Consider the following 21,951-nt stretch of genomic DNA (forward strand, 5'->3'; position numbering starts at 1 on the left):
AAGTATACTCTTATTGTGTCTACTGATCATAATGTCTTCGCATTGTTATCGTAATGTGCGCTTATTACAAGCACATAAGAGACAATCTGAAACATGCTTAAATTATTTTAGCTTAGCTTAGTTTAGCTTTACAATCTAAAAGCTTTAAAGCTGGTTTAGTTTTGCAGAACAAATTGGTGCAATATTTGTTGATACGCGTAACTGCCGGGTTGTTAACAGTACAGAATAGATTCTCTTTGAAAAAGTATCAATGTTTCCTATAATGTGTAGGTATATTTCATTTATGTATGAATTTGACTACTATCTTATCTGGTTAAATTTTACACCCTTCATCCTCTATTGATTGTCCAATTATTATTTTCCTATACTTTGTAAAAAGTTGTATTCATTGGTAAATACTTTTGTTTTTTCCTGTATAGGAGTGTAAGATATTATAGACCACATCACCAAAATAGAAAATGGGCAAAGTTTTAAGAGAAATTAGTATTTGGGTTCGGGTGTTGCTCCGGGTTGGTACTGTTTTTCAAGTTTGATATGCATTTTTTTCCGTTTTCATTAAAATATATTAAGGAAAAGTCAATATTTAAAAGGTACAAATATAATGATGTGGGCGCTTAAAACATGATTAAAAGTCCGTACTATAAATGAGGTCGGTGATCGGAATTCTAACATGTTTATGATCTCATTAACAAAATATCACATGACCTTTGAACAGAAATGTGAGAGTTTAACCATCAATCCAATACAATTTCAATGTTTTATATTTAAAATTAAAACATAATAAAATCTATCCCCAAATTCTTATATTAGTTTTTTCAAAACAACTTATCATGCCATAAAATCAATTTTTCAAGTTCGCACTAGTCAAAAAAATTATGACAAACTAATAAAATTAATTATGAAATTTATGAATAATAATATATTTAATAATTGTAATTGACCCGAGACATAGCCTAACCAAAATAGTGGAACAAAATGTATATTTTTCAATGTTTTCAGGGTGATAAGAGAAAAAATAAATGTAAACGGAAAATAAAATGCAATACCAACATTGTAATAAGTCCTTTCTTTATTAAATTTTACATGACAGCATACTTCATATTGGTATGACTTGGAGTCTTGGACTATCCAGTCACACACACAACAACAACACAAAAAAAAAAAAAAAAAAACTTGAAATATGGCGTTCGTAAAATTTTCTTATTAAAGGTTTTCTACAGCTTTTCTGCTAGTTGACCGATGCTGTACGCGGAAGAAAATACCTGGGCCGACAGTTACATATAAACGGCCCATTTCCATATTATGTTATTTTCCAAAAAAAACATAATAAATAAAACAAATAATTTTCTCTATTTTTATTTTTTGAAGCGAAAAGTCATCCATTGATTTGAATCCATAAGAAACATCTATAACAGATATCAAAAACTAACAAATATAAATCAAACTGAAATAAACATAATTTTAATATGGCAAAACTACGATCATTGAGTAAATCTTGGACTGAAAAAAACCTTGTAATTCTCATCGTTGTCTGACGTAGCCTTATGTGAGGGGGTCTGTTCTCTTCGGCATAAAATAGCTGTACTGAACTGAACTGAACTGATCTGAACTGAACTGAATTGAACTGAATTGAATTGAATTGAACTGAACTGAACTGAACTGAAATGAAATGAATAGTGATATGTGAGAGTAAAATATTGTCAAGAGCTGAGCTGAACTGAACTGGTCTGAACTGAACTGATCTGAATTGAACTGAACTGAATTGAACTGAATTGAATTGAACTGAACTGAAAATAAGTTGGGGAGAACAGGCCCGTAATATTGAAGTGAAACCGAATTTTATTCATCTTATTGTAGAATACGTGCTGACTTTTTTACAGCCCAAAACAATTTTCAATCAAAAAAAAAACCTTTAACTCGAAACTCTACATCTTGTGATTTAACAAATACATAAAAAGTGCCTGACAAACAAACCCACCATGATAAACTTGGCTTTCCTTAGTGGATAACTAAGCTCGAATATTAATCTTATAAGCATTTTTTTGCTATCAATGAATGAGCACTTTATTTATTTTTAAGCTTGCTCTTTGATAAATGGAGAAAATAAATTGTAGACGTAACTCCTATAATATCATAAACGATAAACCTTGTCATAATAAAGTTGTTTCCATACCAAACTCCAACTACCTAGATATTCGCCTTGTTTGGTAATTGGCGGTTGGTTGTTGGCTGTTGGCTGTTTTATGTGGTTGGTTTGACTGACTGTTTGCATTGACTGTTTGTGTTGGTTGTTTGACTATTTTTATTTTATAAACATGTTTGGTAAAATTGTTTTTGGATGTTGACTGTTACACTATAAAATGATCATTATGGGCATTGATTTTTTTTTCATCCAACTTATGCCATAAGGGTATATTTGTAATTTTATTATTAAAAAGCCAACAGCCAAGGAAGAAAAGCTACTTGGAGTAGCTTTTGACTTTTGGCCGAAAAGCCAACAAAAAAGCCACAAAACAAACATGGAGTTCACTCATGGTACACTCGGGTGTACCATGAGCATGGTACACCCAGGGGTATTTTTGTAATAAATTAGAACTTCAGGTGCTCATTTGACACCAAATTTACTCATTTACTCATTTTGCTCATTTTGTAATAAAAGTGTTTACTCATTTTCTTAAATGAGCAGAAATGTTTGCTCATTTTTTCATTTTGTTCATTCGCTCATTTTGCTCATTTGGAGAAAATAGTCTTGGGTGTACCATGAGCATGGTACACCCAGGTGTACTATAAATATTCTCACAAACATGATTTTTGGTTGTTTGACCAAACTAAAAAGCTAAAAGCCAAAAGCCAAGCCAAAAGCCATTTACCAAACACCCCCATTATGGCACTTACTGAGTTTTTCTAATACTTCCTACATTTGTTTTTCCTATTTTAGCTACGTGTGTATATTAATGTACATCTTTGACCTTAAATATCTTTTATTTCATATTAAAAAATTATTATAATTAAATATTAATAAAGTACTCATCAAAATGATTTTTTGTTTTAAATTAATTTTTTGTTTTAAATTAACATTAATTCATTGATTCAAAATCATACAAAATATACAATAAAAGTCAAAACTAAACAAATACATATCAAATGAAATAAATATAATTCTAATATGATAAAACCATGATCGTTGAGTAGATCTAACACTTCTGAAAACCCTTGTCTTTCACATCGCTGTCTGATGCAACCTTTTGCAGGGGGGTGTGCCGATCTTTTGTAGTTTTGAAGTAGAACCGGATTCAATCCAAGTGATTGTAAACAAAGTCTTGACATCTGTTGCAACTCCGCACAAATTTCGATCAACAAATCAAAATGATTAAACAAGAACCACTATATATATTACATAAAATTCTCTCTATTTCTTGTTTCTCATGTTAATAAGTTGGGTCATGTCCAATAAATTAAGATAAGTTTAATTCAGTTAAGGTAAGTTTAGGGTTAAGGAGAAGACAATGCAGTCTTAAAGTAAATAATACGTATATTTTACTTTCGAATAAGATTTTGAGCCGAATTCAATATTTTTTAAAAAATTTCTCTCACTCTAAGTCCAGCTATAGTATGATGTGTCGTGCTTAGTGTCATCATAAGCCATCTTTATTCTTTTTAAAAAGTTAAAATCTTATTTAAAAAATAGATACCATGAGTAAATTAATAAATATTACATGCATCTGATGACTTAGATAACTTTGATGATGTTTTTCCAGCTTCAAGCAGGATATTCCTTCCACATTTTCAATATCTTCGATTTATTTTGACCTTACATTTTCTTTCGTCACATGAAAAGAATAATTTTGGCAAAATTACGAAAAGTCAAAACTAACACATAGCACCTCTCATAGTCATAGCTACTCTTTTCTTTTTTCTTTTACTTGTATGATTAGCTCTTCTATAGTTTTTTTAGTCCAAAACATAAAAAAAAAAAAAAGTGTTGAATTGATATAAATATTTTAACAATATAAGTTGAATTATTTGTTCAGAATAGCATGTGTAAAATAGTATACCGCCGTTCCTTTTTTACTAGTTGCAACGTTTTGCCTTATACATAATTCATATATTCTATTTTGACCATTTGTGATCGTTGTATATACAAATTTTAGCATGTAAGAAGCCGTTGGATTAATTTCAATATATGTTATCGCTTACAATATATTATGATAATATATATAATGTCAAAGTAATAATTTTTTTTATTTTTAAACATCATAAATTTCTAAATACTCTTACGTATATGATTTTATTTTGAATTTCATTATTTTTTGAAGCTGCCAACATAATATATTTTTGGAATATATAACTACAAATAAACTCCCATGTTGCAACATTATCTCTTGGCAAAATTATATAAAAGTAGGACTTATAAAATAAGACAGAATTTACGAGAAGATATTACTAAATAGAAAAATATTACAATATATTTTAAACCTCCTAATAAGGAAAAGGCTACAATTAAAAAAACAAATATTAAGAATTATCCATAAAAATATGTACAATTCTCCATAAAATTATCAAATTATATTTCCTTCATGGTAGGAGTCTAGAAGAATTCCTTCTCAAGAAGAAAGATATTGAAGGTTGTTCTTGTAAAGTGTGAGAATCCAACCTTTGTCTATAAATCATTCATGACCATTAGGCCACCCAACCTTATTCTAATAAAATTTTCAATGTAAGAATGAAGAAAATAACAATACTCTAATACTTTTTATATATGTTTCAAAATATTTTACATACTTCTCTTGACACGCTTGTTAATGCATATTTTTAATAATCAATATCTCTATTTTTTTATAAGTAAGAATTATAAAAAGTTGATATTTTTAAAATATATATGGAGACATATCTAACAAAATATCACATAACTATATTTTACCTTATAGAAAAATCACAAAAAACGATCGAAAGAGAATATGTGAATAATGCAAAAATCAAACCTTGTAAGTATTTTAAAACGGATGAAGTACCTTATTCGTATTTTTTTAAATAAGGTAAGGGTGTTTGCAATAAGAGTTTTGGAGCGAAAAAATAGTTTTGGACCACTTTTAGAGTTTTGACTAGTCAAAAACTTTAAGAAGGATGTTTGGTAAAATAGAGTTTTACAAATTAAAGAGTTTTTGGAATAAAACCTCTCAAAATGAAGAAGCTCATAATAAGAGCTTTTTCTTTAGAGGATTAGGTAAAAATATATTCAATGACTTTTTTGCCTTTTATAATAATTTCTACACATATGTATTAATATGTCTATAAATGTCATTTCGCACAAACAAATGCCAATACGCTTCTAAAAATTGGCTACTCCCTCTGTCCCAAAAATATTGCTACGTTTTGACCGTTGACACTATTCACTTGGTAACTTTGACTGTCTTTTAGTTGATATACATAAGAAAAAACATAATCATGTTGGATATTATTTGATTCGTCCCAATTTGTATCTTTCAAATATATAATTTTTATATTTTTTTCACATATTTTTCAAATATATAATTTTTATATTTTTTTCATATATGTAACTCAAGATATTAGTGTTTGAAGTTTCATCTCGTAAACTGTGAAAAAGCAAATGTAGCAATATTTTTGAGACAAAAGGAGTAATTATTAACACACATTTAGAAAAGAAAAAATTGTCAAATCAACGGTCAAATCTGATGAAGAAAAAATTAAAACTCTATCAACAAACTATAAACTCTAAAAGCTAAATTCTAAACTTTGTTTACCAAATAAATCCATCGACAAGTTAGGGTGAATAAAGGGGATCCTAAATTGCCTTGAATGAGGGCATGTTCTCCCCAACTTATTTTCAGTTCAGTTCAATCAGTTCAGCTCAGTTAAGTTCAATTCAATTCAGTTCGGTGCAGCTCAGCTCTGGACAATACTTTTAATCTCACATATCACTATTCATTTTATTTCAATTCAATTCAGTTCAGCTATTTTATGCAAAAGAGAACAAGCTTGAGTATCTTCTTCATATTTTCACTAGGTTATAGCCTTAGATTCCTTGAACTTTGAAGTACTTTTATCATAGTAGTAGTATCTGTTCTTTCCGATGGACATTACTCCGTATTCTATTGTAAAGACAAAGTACTAACAGCAACTACACTAGAACGAAAAAACCAAAGTAGCTGCAAAACCAGGCTAGGCAAACAGCATAAAAAAAGTAACTACAACAACAATACAACATTACTACTACTCTACTACTACAGTACTACTATCTATCTCCTCTCCTTCATCTCCAACCATAACTCCACGTGGCAACCAAGACAAATTCAACCTAAACATTGGGCCCCACATTCATGTAGGTTCCACTATAACACTACCTTCCCATCACCGTTCATCTACCCTTTCTCTCCTACCTTCTAGGCTTCTCTCACCCACATTATATTTAAAATTCTTATTTTTAATCTCAATTTTGCACTAAACAAAATATTACGAAAAAACTAATTGAATTATTTATGAATAATAATATACTATCTTTGTATTTTTTTTAGTTGCATCATTTGCTTTTTCACGTTTGCCGAAACGCTTCTTTGAGCGTTAATATCTCTTATTATGTATAAGTAAAAATTATAAAAATTTGATATTTAAAATCCTCGTATTGATATGAATTTAACAAGATCCTACTTGACTATATTTCTTCTTACATAATGATGCGAGATAGTTTAACGAAGTTGGTTGATGAATAGTGGCACAAAAACAATATTGCAACTAAAAAAAGACGGAGGTAGTATTTGATATTTGTAACTAACACGGGTAAGAATGGCAAAGAGCTGGACTTTACATCCGAGTCCAGCCCCGACACCCGAAAATCTGAATTCGAAAACCCGACTCCGACTTAAAATTCGAACATTCAACTTAAAATCTGAACACCCGGTTCCGAACCCGATCCGACTTATTTTTTCAGTCCATATTTTATAATAGAATAGCCTTCTATAATATAATAATCAAATCATTACAATTTATTCTAATAATCATATGGAAATTTAATATAGTACAAATAATTTAAATATTACTATTATTTTTAGCAATCATTTTTTCAATGGGAAAATCATATATAATACAATTGGTTGAAAGTCGAAGTCAAATAATAATAAATAATACATTAGTATAAAAAAGAAAAAATATTGATGGAGTCAAAGTCGAGGTCGAATTTGGATGTCGGGTTATTTGTGAGATTTGACTCCAACTCCGTCTAACTCGGAGTCGGACTTTTTCAACGGACTCGAAATACTTTTTTTCTCGGAGTCGACTCTTCCTTCGAATTGGAAGGGACTAGGGTTAAATCCGGACTGAGTTGCCATCCCTAAACACGAGACATTGCTCGGCCCCACCTCACGCAGGTCCCACTATAACACTACCTTCGAATCACAGTTCATCAACCCTTTTTTCTCTTACTTTCTCTCTCTTCAAATTACTCTCCCTCGTTTCCTTCTACTTTTTCTCTCTCTCAAATATCGCCGTCAAATTCGGGAGAATTTTATTTTCTTTCGAAACGAATTTCAATTTATACCAATCTTAAATATAAATATAATCATTCAATTGACTTCATCATCTAAACCCTAAAATATCATATCATCGTAATTTTTGTTATTGTTAGTAATAATTGTGGAGAATTATTATTATTACATCGAAAACTCTGAAAATTTCAGCTTCTTCTAAATTTGGAATCTTTTTATCTTCTTCAATTTTTACTATATCAATCCTATCTTTTTCTCTCTCCTCCTTAAATTAGCACCGACAATTCAGATCACTTGATATTTCTCTCACTTTTTCTGTGATCTTGATATCACCTTTTTTTTTGAGGTATAGGGTTTTGAAATTTTCATCGTTAATTCCTTTGATTTTTCTTTTTTTTTTTGATTTTTTTTTTGTAATTGAGTTTTAGGGTTTCGAATTTTGACGAATTTGGGGGTTTATTGATTATAAATGCAGGTTAAAGAAAAATTCGGAAAAGGAGGATCGTCGATTTTAAGGGGCTCCGGTGATGCTTAATTGACCGTTATAATTTTAAACGGAAAATTGGAGAAATGTCGGGACCTCTTGATCGATTTGCTCGACCTTGTGAGTTTTCTAATTTTTTAATTTTTTTTTATGGATTCTTTATTATATTTCTGGAAATTTCTTTTTTTGGCTGAATTTTTAGGTGTTTTTTTTTCTTATCCTAATTGAATTTTTAGTTAAACTTTTGTTCATATTAGAATTAGGGTTTTTCTTTTTGATTCAGTTAATCGTAGCTTTGTTTCTTTTTTTTGTGAAATTATAGAAGGTTACATAAATTGATACTGTATATCCTCTTTTCTGGGATATTGTGAAATGAAGAAATTATGAAGAATTTTATTTTCTTGTTTTCTTTTTTTGCTATTTTTGTTTGTTTGGTGGTGGTGGTTGGGACCTGGGGGTGAAGGGTAGCTGGTGAAGATGTCTCACATTGTTGTCAATGACAATTATATGTGGGTTGAATTGACAAAATATCTAGGTTAGCAGTTGTTTATGATGGGCCAAAGATATGAAGCTTGGATATACTGATTTAGGTTTAATATACGGCGATTGATGGCATTGTTAGCCTTATGGCTTGGCAGCAATTTTGCTGTTCTAATCGTCTGATATGGAGGTGAACAAGGTGGCCTAATACGAGCTTTGTTGAGGTAGTTATGTGAACCTCATGAATGCATTGGCTGATGCTCGAAGGACTTGTTTTTTTCATGACCAACAAACGAAGGGATTTCGCGCCACTTTTGTTTTCTTTTCTTCTTACCTCGGAGCTCTGCAGCATTTATTAGATCATTTTCATTAGAGGTTTTGCATTCTTTGTTAAAATTGATGTTCATGCTGGAAGAGGTATGAAATTTATTTCTCTCAATGTTTACGAATGTTTGAGCTCCTCGTTTTAGTTTTCTTTATTGGCAACTTGTTGATTGAAGATTCTTCAATCCCTAACTTCTTTCAAAATTTTGTTAAAGTTGGGACCATTATGAGATATCAGGATTATAGATATGTTAAGTCTCAAGTTATATATTTCAAGTTATTAAATTATTGTAATATAATTTTGGCTGAGGAATCATTTCCCATTTGCACTAAATTCATCTACTGCCTTTTTGCCATTTTTTAATCTATTACAGGTTTTGAGGGATTCTCCGGACACGATGAGAGAAGGGAAAGAAAATCTGATTTCGAGAACTCGGAGGATGAGAGGAGGTCAAGGAACTGGTCTTTGAAGAAGAAGGCAATGAATGCTTCGTCCAAATTAAAACATTCTCTTAAGAAAAAGAGTAGCGGCAGAAGGAAAAGTGATGGGCGTGTCAGCTCAGTTTCAATAGAGGATATACGAGATGTAGAAGAGTTGCAGGCTGTTGACGCATTTCGACAAGCATTGTTATTGGATGAACTTTTACCCAATAAGCATGATGATTATCATATGATGTTGAGGTGTGGTGGGCTGTCTTTTATGCTCTTGGCTGTCTTTTTTTTTTATCAACTATGCATGGAGATAGCTGGACAATTTCTGCAACTTTTGTGCAGGTTCCTTAAAGCTAGAAAATTTGATATTGAAAAGGCAAAATGCATGTGGGCTGATATGGTCAAGTGGAGAAAGGAATTTGGTGTTGATGCTCTTGTGCAGGTAATAGCTTTTGGGTCACATCTATCTTGCTAATTCTTGTTTGTATCAACCCTATGATCTCTTTCTGTTTCAAGTTTCTGGTTATTTCACTTCTCTAAGATGGTTTTATCTCATGGCTCCAGGAATTTGAGTTTAAAGAGATAGATGAAGTCTTGAAGTATTATCCCCATGGTTATCATGGTGTGGACAAACAGGGTAGACCTGTTTACATCGAACGACTAGGAAAAGTTGATCCAAACAAGCTCATGCAAGTAACTACGATGGATCGCTATATAAAATATCATGTTCGAGAATTTGAGAAAGCCTTTGCAATTAAGTTCCCAGCTTGCACCATTGCTGCAAAGCGGCACATAGATTCAAGCACTACAATCTTAGATGTTCAGGGTGTGGTATGTCGTCTGCATTTATCTTCTTTTTCCGCTTATTTTTTCGAGGAATGTTTTGTTTGAGTATATGGCTAGTTGTATAATTCTGTTGATGCAAAATTCAGGGTCTGAAAAACTTTACCAAGTCTGCTAGGGAACTTATAACACGACTGCAGAAGATTGATGGTGACAATTATCCTGAGGTATGTTCCAGAACTCATTGCTGAGAAGGAATTAGCTTTTTCTCCTTATGTGCAGTAATTATAATTATACTTGTTTTCTTTTGCAGACCCTGTACCAGATGTTCATTGTTAATGCTGGTCCGGGATTTAGGCTACTGTGGAACACTATTAAGTCTTTTCTGGATCCAAAAACCACCTCAAAGATTCATGTATGATGCTTTTACTGCCTCCCTTTATTTACATATCGTTATGCCCTTCCTTCTATAGGAGTTCTTTTTTATAGTATTGATGGGAAATTGTTTCCATAGGTTCTTGGTACCAAGTTCCAGAGCAAATTACTTGAAGTAGTCGATGCCAGGTAATATCTTTTGTCTTTCTTTATGATTTATATCTCTTGGTATGGAGCTTCCCTTGCAGCATGTAGAATGCTATTGAGTGCAGTTTTCCTCATGGAATACTACCATATGCAGTGAGTTGCCAGAATTCCTTGGAGGGACTTGCACTTGTGCGGAGCAAGGAGGATGTATGCTGGCTGATAAGGGACCTTGGAAGAATCCTGAAATTTTAAAGGTTTGTCTTGCAGAACTTCTTTTCTTGCATCCGTCTCTTTAGAGGAGAAAGTACAAGTGACGTAGAATGCTTCTGATTACCTTGAGAAAATTTGTGTTTTTTTCCTTAAAAATAATCAACTTTGCATTTTCATTTGCCACAGATGGTTCTTAATGGTGAGCCGCGGCGTGCAAGACAAGTTGTTAAGGTCTTGAGCAGTGATGGAAAGGTTCTTGCTTATGCTAAGCCCCAATTTCCAATGGTATGAATATTTATTGCTTGAACTGAATGAAGCTTCTGATGTTTGAGTCATTGGTTTGAGTTTATGACGTATCCTTAAACAGCTGAAAGGGAGTGATACATCTACTGCTGAGTCGGGATCTGAAGCGGAAGATATTGCGTCACCTAAGGCGGCAATGAATTACTCACATTTGAGATTGACTCCTGTTCGTGAAGAGGTGAATTTTCAAGTGTCAACTTGCTTTAATTTCATTTAATAGTTTTAGTTATACTGTTAATCCTTGTATAACGCCACATGTTGAACAATTTCTCTAAATTAAATAGATGTATTTTTTCACTTCTTTTGCTGTTGTTACCATGTAGGTCAAGGCAATTGGAAAGACAGGCTTTGCTGGCAGCTATTCGGGTTATGACGAGTATGTACCCATGGTGGATAAACCCGTTGATGCTGGTTGGAAGAAGCAATCATCAATTCAAAGATCTTATTCTTCTAAAGGTCAGCTGGTTTGCAAAATTTGACAAAGTTATGCTTCATCGATGTATCATTCTTTTTGCATTTGGATTTGCAATGACTTTATGATGTTAGATTTCCCTTCTCCTCTTCTGGGCTCATTTGGATTTGTATTTGGATTTGCAATGACTGTATGATGTTAGCTTTGTACTTAATCTGTGATACTATAGGGTTATAATTAATGTTGAGCATATCCTTGATCATCCTGCCACTTCAGTATTTCTGCAGTTTTTGCTTCTTTGGCCTTCTTTGAATAGAAATCTTTAATGGGCTTCAGTTGCTAAAGGGAAAATGCATGGGGACATAGAAAACACGTCGGTTAAATATAATGTGAATTCACATATCAACATTACTTTTTTGTATAACTTGCTCTAATTTAAGTTTGCAAAAAACTTTGTTTCTTGATGCAGGGATATTTCCGCAGCCGGATACGAAGAAGACTCCAGAAGGAATCCGAGACCGTGTGCTGATGATGCTTATGGCCTTTTTCATGGCCCTGCTCACAATTTTCCGGTCATTGGCAGGCCGTGTGACTAAGAAACTAACCTATGCATCGAGTAATGAGCTTAATGTGACTGACGTCACCTTAGATCCAGTTCCCCAGGAATCTCGCCCCCCTTCTCCACTTCCGGCATTCGCTGAAGCCGACTTCATGCCCAATGTATTGAAGAGGCTGACTGTCCTTGAGGAGAAGGTAGATACACTTCAATCAAAGCCTTCTGAAATGCCATATGAGAAAGAGGAATTGCTGAATGCCGCTGTATGTCGTGTGGACGCATTGGAGGCAGAATTAATTGCTACCAAGAAGGTATATCATTTGCATAGCTCATTCATTGCTGGTATCATTATATGTTGCTTTCTTGTAATATTGGATTTTGCTATCTTTTGTGAGAAGTTATACTTTTGGTTGTGTTATCATCATATTTTTCCCAATGTCATGTGTCCTTTGACCGTCAGTGGTTTTATTTGTTATTTATCTCATCCATGCCAAGTTGCTGGGAAATCATGCAGCATAATGCAGTGACAAAGTCATAAAATCGACCTGCCCGGATGTTTTTTTATTCTCAAGTCCACATTCTGACTATTCATTAGGCTCTAGTCTATGTTGTCATACCTAACGTTAGGTGAAATATATTAATATAGAATTGTCAAAAAGAAAGCTGTATATGTTATAATCTTTGTGCTGGTGTCTGTTCTGTTTCATTATGATAATCGATGATTAGCAAGCCATAATATAATCTCTAGCTGGGTCAACAATCTTTATTGATGCTTATATACATGAAAGTATGTGCAATATGTCCGTAGCTGTGGTCTGACTGATAACAGTTCGTAAATTCGTATGGATCAAATTTATCAGGCCATTTTTTTCCCATGCAGAAATCGTGATTTTTGTAAAACTCTTGACGTTTTCTCAAATCTTAGAGTAACAACAAATTACTTGCTATTAAGAAACTGGTAATGAGACTAATGATATATGTATTTTGTGCAAAAGACACTTTTTTTTTTTACCGTGAGAGTACCTGTCCTGTGAGATATTACGATTCAACATAAGCTTTCCTGTCAAATAGGAATCTTTATGCATTAGTGAGCTTTAATAATTGCTAAGTTATAAATTTTAAGTAGTGGTGAAAGAGTGAAGTTGAGGGAAATGTTGTAGCCTAGATAACTTTTAGGAGTTGTATCTGATTTTATGTTTTGGACTTCTATATTTTTGTTTTTGGTCTATTGTCTATTTTTTGATTTCTTTAAATTTTATGGGAATACTCCTTAGTTTTTAGAAATCCAAAGTAAATTTGTTATGTGTTTCTTAAATATAAAAATGCTTTTAAGTCCAATAATTAGATATCATTATTTTACATACAGGCTCTACATGAAGCTTTGATGAGGCAAGAGGAACTTCTTGCTTATATTGATCGTCAAGAGGAAGCCAAGTTTCGGGTAAGCATCAAGTGAACAGAATATTGTTATATGATATCATTGAATCAAATCTGTGTTCTTGTGTTCTTACTGTTATTCCTTTTTTTTTGCATTTGGAACAGAAAAAGAACAAGTTTTGCTGGTGAGCGGATCGATAATGAGAGCTGAGGCATTTTCTTAACAATATCTTCTCCATAAGCGAAATATATGTGAATCTATATCAACTTTATGTTCCACAAAAATAGCTACTGCTATGATGTAAAGAGATGCAGAGAATCTGTGTATGTTGAGTAAAATACCCCCCAGTTCCTATTTAAGGGGAGGGTGGAAGTGAAATTACATAATGTTTCTGGAAACCTGTGTGACTTCTGGTGTTCTTCGTCTAATACATTTATTTATCGAACTCGTATCTTTTTAACCGGATGAAATGGTATTTTGTTTTACCAATATTATGGCATCTTTTCCTTCAAAACATTTAGATTCCGTCTTTTAGGCTAAACTACCTTAAAGCTATTCACAGATTAAGCAGAGATGGCTGTGTTTGAATTTTCAGTCAATAATAGAACGAAGCCGTCGAAGAAGATAAAATATCTGTTTTTTTTTTTACGGTGCATATTTGCATTCTATTCATTGGTTTTGACTGCTTTTCTGTTCAGTAAACTAAAATCTTGTGGCTCCGCATGTGCTGAAAAATCGAGAATGGGTTTTGAGGAATTGCTAGAATGTGGTAATTTCTGTGCCACTATAGTACTCGTCCAACTTTGGGAGATTAGTAGCAAGATCTGGTGAACCAAGAAAAAGGATGCGCGGCACGCAACGGCTTTCGTGGTAGCGCAGCCCTTGCTTGTTCAAGCGCCCAGTTACAAATTTTGAGATTTTTTGCTCGTGGAGTTGGTTGTTCCAAACTAACTGTCATCTGTTAACCGCCTATAAGACATAGGCTCTCCTACCCATTAAAACGTAGTAGTCTAGTGTTGAATATTGTTGCTCTGTTATATTTTCTTCGTTCTGAAATAAATGAAACGTTTCTTTTAAAAAGCTCTAGTATACTAGTATTTGGCCTAGGGCCCTAAGGTAAGTAATGTTCCTCCTATTTTCTAAGAGCCTGACTTTGTTAAGGTGGAAGTTGATCAACAAGAACGGCTGGTCAAGTAGGTTTTTATACTTACCTTTTTTTTTTAGTAAAAAGTTGCAAACAGATTTTAGAATGCTTTATTAGGGAATTGGTTTGTTTAATCTAATCTTTTTGGGCTTGCAACTCTTATTAGTAATGTGTATGTACATGTCTCTGGTTTCCATGGAAAATCCAGAAACATCAACCCTGTTATGTTTGTTTCTTTCAACAACGTCGATATTAGAAGACATTGAATTAAAAGCTCAATCTAAACATGACATTGTTTTAGAGAAACATAAACCACAATATTAACAAATGACTGGAATAAGAACATTTGCAGCCTATCTTCCTCCTTGAGCTATCGATCATGCCTCTTATCTAATTGAACTTGAAATTCTTTCGTTTCTTTCGTTTGATGGCACGGGAGACCCAACTTACGTGCACACGAAATTTCCTCCGCTTCTCATACTTCCTGGAGATAGTTAGTGGTTGATGAGGGGGAATAATTCTGCACTCATCAGTAGCTTGTATTACTCAGCTCTTTTTATTTTGGTGGGAAAATTTTTAGTTTAGATATACTACCCTGGAAAATGTGGCAAAGCCACCATTATGAGAAGCTTAACTGCATAGTTCTGCTTCTTATCCACCAGAAGTCACAAAACACAAGGGATAGTGTCATTGACAGCAAATGTCCCTCCAAGTCATTCTTACGATGTACAAAGTTTTCAGAAGAAACAACACAGGAAATGAAAAGACAAACTGTGATAGTAGTGATGATAGTTGTAATATACAAAGCAACAAGCAAACGTCGAGGGGGGAAGGAGGAAGGGGGGGTGGCGGGGCTAAAACTCACAATCGCCACCAGGTTAGAGACTCTTCCGATTCTTAGAAGTACCGCACACAGTATACAGATAGCTCACGTCTACTATCTCTGATCAGTGAAACTGAAATGCACTCAAAAAAGGAACTGCAATTGCAACAAAGGAAGCAAAACAAGAATTAGATTCAGCAAGTCCAAGTGCAGAAAAGAAGGAAACTAAGTAGGTGATAAATAATGGCATACCATCTTCTTCTTTTTCTTCTTCTTTTCAATGAATGCCATAATCTCCTCCTGTCTTTGTAGAGATTCCTCAAGAAGCTGCAACAGGCCAATTTTTGTTAGAATTTTTTTACTGTCATGATAAACTCTAGAAACTTCTCTAGGATTTAGGGAAAAGTAAGATTTGTGACTTATGATGAAGTTGCTAGGGGGAGAAAAGTCTATCCAACCTTTATTGTATTGATTTTTAGTCACAAAGTTACTCTAGTATGGTGCATTAAGCACGTCATATTGCCATAATAGTAAATTGCGCGGTGTTAATTGGTTAGGCAAACTGCTAATTCTCGTATGTTACGTAAAAGTTATGAAAAAAGAACCCTTAAAAGGCTAAGAGTTGCACAAAACTTCTGTACAATATGATCGTGTCATACTGTCATAAAAAAACTGACAGTATGCTAACGATAGAGACTACGTGCTTCTGTTATGCTAGGAACTTGTTCAGCCGATTGAAGGTCATTTTTATCAGAATTCCACTCTTAGCATAGAAACTTCACCACAACCTTACTTCACTGTCTTAATTAAGCTTAAACACTTATTTGATCTTAATAATTTGGATAAATTGTACACAGTTACTAATAAGTCATATCAAAAAAATTACCTTTTTGGTTGAGGCAAGTTCCTGCTCAAGGACTTCTACACGGCTCAATGCATTGTTGAGCATTTCCTCCTTCTCGGGTGGCATCGTTGTTGGTTTGGCAATAAGCGAAATCACCTTCCCTTCCAATACCCCTACACGCTTCATCATAGCAAAATACTCTTCCTCAGAAATTTCATTCTCTGGCAATTTGTGGGAGTTCACCTTGTCATCACCATAAGTCAGGGTAGAATATAGTGTTGCATCATTGAACTTTTTGGGCATGTTTCGACTCAGCCTGATCATCGTTACAAATCCCATGACAACGGCCATGATACCGGTCATAAGATGGTTACTGCTTTTCTGATTAGAACACTTAGAACTGTTCTTTGATTGGAAACAACCTGCAGTTTCAAGAACCAAGTTTTAGTACAAGTCAAATGTGCATCAGTAATTAACAACACTTGTAGCACAGATGATTTACCTTTGGACATGACCATGTTATTATTTGCCACAGCTTTCATCCAGATTTTTTCCATGTCCTTGTCTACTATTTTGAAACTTTCATATTGGAAGGAACTTGGTGCATCTTTGCAGTAATTTTCCTGGAAAACTCTTGTGTCAGATATGTTGGAAAAATGTACTATTCATAATACTTTGAAATATAACCAAGAGCAAAATATTCATACAGAGGTTCTATACATTAAACCTATTCTTTATTTGTTGGGATTTTTGTAAAAAGAATGTTTATTATGTATGGCCAGTGCTGAAATTTCTGCTTAGTACTCTATCTGCCCCAATTTAGTTGGTAAAAATGCCCTCTTTAAGAGGTTTATTTTATTACAACGTAGTTTAGATGGATAGGGTATCAATTAGCTGCTAATTATTTAGGCCCTATTCTTTTGGACTACGAGAAACTGAACTGAATAAAAAATGTGAGAGGAAACTAACTGAACTGAATTGAACTGAAAATAAGTCCAAAAGAACAGCGCCTTATTCTGGCTTCATCTTTTTCACATAAAAAACCTTTATCTTTCAATTTAGGTAGCCTTAGTTTGAACAGATGTGAACTTTTTAGCATTTATGTAAATATTCTTGTAGCCTATGATGATGAATGACATTTGAACACTTACTTTGAGTCCACAAGACTGAAAATCATCCCACTCGCACCCCTTCACATTACATGAAACAAAGTAATTAAATCAGCAACACAGCATAGATACTAACTCTACAAGATATAGGTCCATTTTCTAGAACAGTACCTTGGGTTTGGCCATCTCATCTTCAGCTATGGTTTTCTCATCTATTACTGGAAAAGGACCCCTTGATGCACATTTGGCCTCGCCGTTACGAACCATCTGTATTAGTGGGAATAATAGAAAGAAACTATCAGAACATAGATAGGCAACTCCAAGTAATATAAGGTGAAGAAAAAGGCTCAAATAAGAACTTGTTCTCCACCAAACAGATAGGAGGAATTGGTATAAGACTCGCAACAAGTGAATTTACCAAAATAATCTACTAAAGACAGATTCTTTGCCAGATTTTACCTTCATTATATCGGGATCGTTCCATGGACCTTTGTCGGAATTCAGGCAGCCACCTTTATCTGCACATGAGTTGCAGGTACCACCCAAAAATTCTGGCAATTCACTATACATCATATGAAAATGAGGCTTCATAAGTCTCAAAAATTATGCAACTTGCAATCAAATTTCTAAGATAATAAGCTTATTGTAAGATGTCAAACCAAATTAATTGGTAATGGAAAAGAATAGTAACCTGGCATCAATGACCTCCAGCAGCTTGCTTTGGTACTTGTTTCCCAATACCTTGACAAGAAAACCAATATTAGGCTTAAGACCCTCCATTTAAATTTCTACTCCCTTGTCTCAAATACTTTCACTCTTTTTTTTTTCACGATTATTAAGACACGTCTTTAACCATTTTTTTTTAATAATGTACGAATAGAAAGTTAAATAAAGTTAATTGTTCGAAGATTCACATTGAAATAACACGATCAAAGTTGATGAACTTTGACTTTGACGGAGCAAAAAGTAAAGTATTTAGAGAGTGAGAGAGCAATAGAATCGAGAAGTTTTCTTAATCAAATTCTTACATGAATTTTTTGAGTAGTCTTGGGATCAAGGAACGACTTAACAGTGCTCCACAACAGCCTAAAACCAGATCCTGCATTGATGATGTACATCCTACATAATGTCTGTGGAAAGCAAATAAATTGACAATTTCTTAACATTTTCAGTTTGGAATTTTGAACAACCAATCATAATACTATGAACACAACAACCAAAATGATGGTAGGAATTAGTAACAAGATTTGTACCTCAGGATAATTGTCACCATCTATCTTCTGAAGGCGCTGGATGAGTTCTCTTGCTGCTTTGTTGAAGTTTTTAAGCCCCTACATATCGTACACACCAAAATTAAAATTTTTTTTACCCTTAATGCCAGGAAATTACATAGAACTTTTATGCAATGCTACAAATACATCTCATACATACCACTCCTTGAACATCCAAGATGGTGGTGCTTTGATCAATGTGTCTCTTAGCAGCGATTGAACAAGCTGGGAACTTATCGATGAAGGTTCTCTCGAACTCCTGAACGTGATATTTAAGATATCTGTCCATGGAGGTGACTTGCATCAGCTTGTTTGGATCAACTTGACCCAACTTTTCAATGTAAACTGGCCTGCCTTCCTTGTCAACTCCATGGTGTCCTTGTGGATAGTATTGCTTAACTTCTTCAACTTCCTTGAACTCAAAATCCTATTCAGGAAAACAAAAGGGTATTCAAAGGTAGTGAGAAAAAATATCGCTTGAGATATATTGAATGGCCTAGACACGTCAAAAACTGATCCAACTTGAAAGTTGATTGATCTAGAAATTCGTGAAAAATTAGCTCAAAAATGCACTTCGAACCCAAAAATTGGCATTGGTGGTCTACCTAAATCGACATGCTAACATATCACTAAATTGCACATGACCCATTCGACTTAAGCAGATGAAAGAACCTCATTAGATTTGAGTGGCCTAGACATGTCAAAAATTGATCCAACTCGAAAGTTGACCTACACTGATTTGAAAATATGTGAAAAAAAGCTTAAAGATGCACTTCGAACCCCCCAAAACGGCACTCGCTACACAAATAACATGCTAATGTAGCATAAAATTTCACACGACCCATTCGACTGAGAACAAACACAAAAAAAAAAAAAACTGACTGAATTTGGGTGAAGACCTCGAAAGGCTACTAAAAATTGGTTAAACAAAATCAAAACCTAAATTTAGATTGACCAGCTCCATTTCAAATGGAAACGGCCAAATGAGAGAAACATATAAATTTGTAAGTATATTCTTTAATTGTTCAATTTATATATACCTCCATGATTGAGTCAGCACCAAAATCCTTCCTCCATTGGAGCATGTCAGTCCACATTTGCTTTGATTTTTCAATATCAAACTTCCTAGCCTTCAAGAATCTGTCAAAATAACACTTCTATTATTATCTTTTGAAACCAAAAATAGACATTGTGAGACATATTGTGATCAAGTTCATCAAAATGTCTAGGAACAATCTTGATATTTCTTCTACTTGGCGCGTTTAAGAAGGGGTGCAACACGAGTACTGCCTAGGATTTCATCCATCCTAGTCCAATTCTCGACCATGCATGCTTAATTGCAGAATTACGATGGGATCCATTGCATTAGTGCTGGTATGATCGCATCCCATGTTGATAAATCTAACATATATAAGTTAGAACAAATTGTTACCTAAGCAGCATATGATAATCATCATGCTTTGAAGGCAGTAATTCTTCCAAAATAAGTGCTTGACGAAATGCATCTACTGCCAGCATTTCCTCTGCATCATGCTCATCTTCAAAAGAAACAGACATAACTCTGCTGTTTCTTCTTCCTTTCTTTGTCAGCGAATTCCTGAACCTACTCGAAACATTAAAAGCCGCCTTCTTGAAGGAACCAAGCTTTGTTTTCTTCTCATCTTCATAGTAATCAATGTCAGGTTTCTCATAATCTGAGAAAGGAAATCAAAATAATCAACTTAATTTTGATCATAAATTATCACAATACAACCAAATTTTAAGGCCTGTATTTAGTCAGCAAAATCCAGAAACGCGCAACAGTTACCTGAAAGAGGTCCGGACATGGGATCAGTCATGGCCATGGCTTGTACACTAGTCATAGCGCGAAAAACTCTGCAATTGAAGGACAATGCAAACACACATATCACACAATGTAGTAAAAATATTTGTATAGTAACAAACTATGTCATGTATAATTGAATTTTCAGGTTATATTGTTCCATTTATATTAGATGTTAGTGAAAGATCATGAAAGATACTGATAACACTTGGAAGAAAAACATGGTAAATTTACCAAAAAATTAAAACAACATTTATGATTAGTATCTTGGATTAAGCAAATCCTAGTAAGGTTAATCACTTTTTGTACTAAAATGAAGAAAAAAAAAACTCCCCTTTGATTTTTGCCTTTCATAACCATTGATTATGATAAAAGGGTTTTATTCAGAAACAAATCAAAATAATAAAAGCTTCCTTTTATGGTAAACTACAATATTATCATTCTCAAATACAACAAATGATTCATTAGTAATTTCTTCGAACACGAATTTGATTTGATCTTATCTGATTATATCTTACTTTTCGTAAATATTGATGGTAAATGTCGTTTGGCTTTGAATTAATGAAATTTCTCAATACAACAAACTCATAAACACAGTCTTATGATTCACTAATCATTAATTACTAGCTCAATTTCACAAAACAACATTCAGAAAAACAAAAATCATAAGCAAACAATAAAGAAATAAACCAACTTAGTACTTACTAATGTACAATCAAATGAACATCAATTATGAAAAAAAAAGTTGGGATTTCTATTTTTGGAAAAAAAAAAGAACATGAAGAAATAATTACCTGTAAAACAAAAATAGTTTAGAGAGCAAAAAAAAAAAATGAAGGGAGGAGAGAGAATTTGGAGGGAGTTATAGAGTGAGAAGACTCTTCACAACGGCTAGGGGACAACCAGGATTACACGACAACATAATCTCATTGTTCGGTTTTTTTTGTTTTTATTTTTTGTTTTTTGAAGGAAAAATAGTTTTCATTTGTGTTGTATTAATACAGATGTTATTATATCACCATTGAAATAGTCTTAGGAAGAAGATGATGCTTTTAGTTATTCTGTAATTTGAGTCATTTTAGTGATTAAGTGACAGAAAGAGAGAGGAAGAAAGAAAATAAAAAGACATGTAGGCGGTTGAGGAAGAAATGCAAGGCACTATGTCCATCTTTATGATTTTTTTACTTTCAATATATACTTTGTGAATAATGTAATTTGACTTTTAGGGTAAAAATTATTTAAGTAAAAAATATTTATAGACTTGGTTCACGCTAAATTTACTTTGAAATGTAAAGATGGCCAACTGTACGAGCCAATCCAGCTCACCTCGTGGGCTGTGTGTGTAGGGCCCGCAAAAATCCTGATCCAGCCGAACTCGAATCATGAAATTGGTGCGTGGGTCGTGGGCCAAATTTCTTGAGCCCAACCCACTACAGTCCGCTACTAAAACCACCCAGTCGGACCACGAAACCGGTACAGCACGATCCATGAACCGGACCAGCCCAATCCAAGTAAATATTGAACCAAATAGTGTATGTTTTAATCAAATTGTACA

At 33.6% G+C, this 21,951-nt stretch overlaps 2 protein-coding genes across 2 annotated transcripts; one reads left to right on the top strand and one right to left on the bottom strand.

Annotated features, from left to right (window-relative positions):
• Positions 1-7,427: 7,427 nt before the first annotated feature.
• Positions 7,428-13,828, top strand: LOC104904319 (phosphatidylinositol/phosphatidylcholine transfer protein SFH6). The gene is made up of 15 exons (XM_010692538.4): positions 7,428-7,845; positions 7,975-8,103; positions 9,162-9,468; positions 9,562-9,661; positions 9,784-10,050; positions 10,152-10,229; positions 10,316-10,417; positions 10,517-10,566; positions 10,679-10,778; positions 10,921-11,019; positions 11,102-11,215; positions 11,361-11,493; positions 11,919-12,316; positions 13,372-13,446; positions 13,548-13,828. The coding sequence occupies exons 2-15, from the start codon at positions 8,070-8,072 to the stop codon at positions 13,569-13,571; spliced, it is 1,881 nt and encodes a 626-aa protein (XP_010690840.1). The 5' UTR covers positions 7,428-7,845; positions 7,975-8,069; the 3' UTR covers positions 13,572-13,828.
• Positions 13,829-15,192: 1,364 nt separating this feature from the next.
• Positions 15,193-21,648, bottom strand: LOC104904320 (phosphatidylinositol/phosphatidylcholine transfer protein SFH3). The gene is made up of 15 exons (XM_010692539.4): positions 21,191-21,648; positions 20,382-20,449; positions 20,007-20,268; positions 19,615-19,714; positions 18,735-19,001; positions 18,557-18,634; positions 18,332-18,433; positions 17,995-18,044; positions 17,763-17,865; positions 17,475-17,570; positions 17,346-17,384; positions 16,697-16,817; positions 16,237-16,616; positions 15,603-15,677; positions 15,193-15,506 (listed from the first exon to the last, which is right to left on the bottom strand). Exons 2-15 carry the CDS (start codon positions 20,434-20,436, stop codon positions 15,495-15,497), a joined length of 1,740 nt encoding a protein of 579 aa, XP_010690841.1. The 5' UTR covers positions 20,437-20,449; positions 21,191-21,648; the 3' UTR covers positions 15,193-15,494.
• Between the last annotated feature and the right edge of the window lie 303 nt (positions 21,649-21,951).

The sequence above is a fragment of the Beta vulgaris genome, chromosome 9, assembly GCF_026745355.1.
Source record: "Beta vulgaris subsp. vulgaris cultivar EL10 chromosome 9, EL10.2, whole genome shotgun sequence".
NCBI classification, from domain to species: Eukaryota; Viridiplantae; Streptophyta; class Magnoliopsida; order Caryophyllales; family Amaranthaceae; genus Beta; species Beta vulgaris.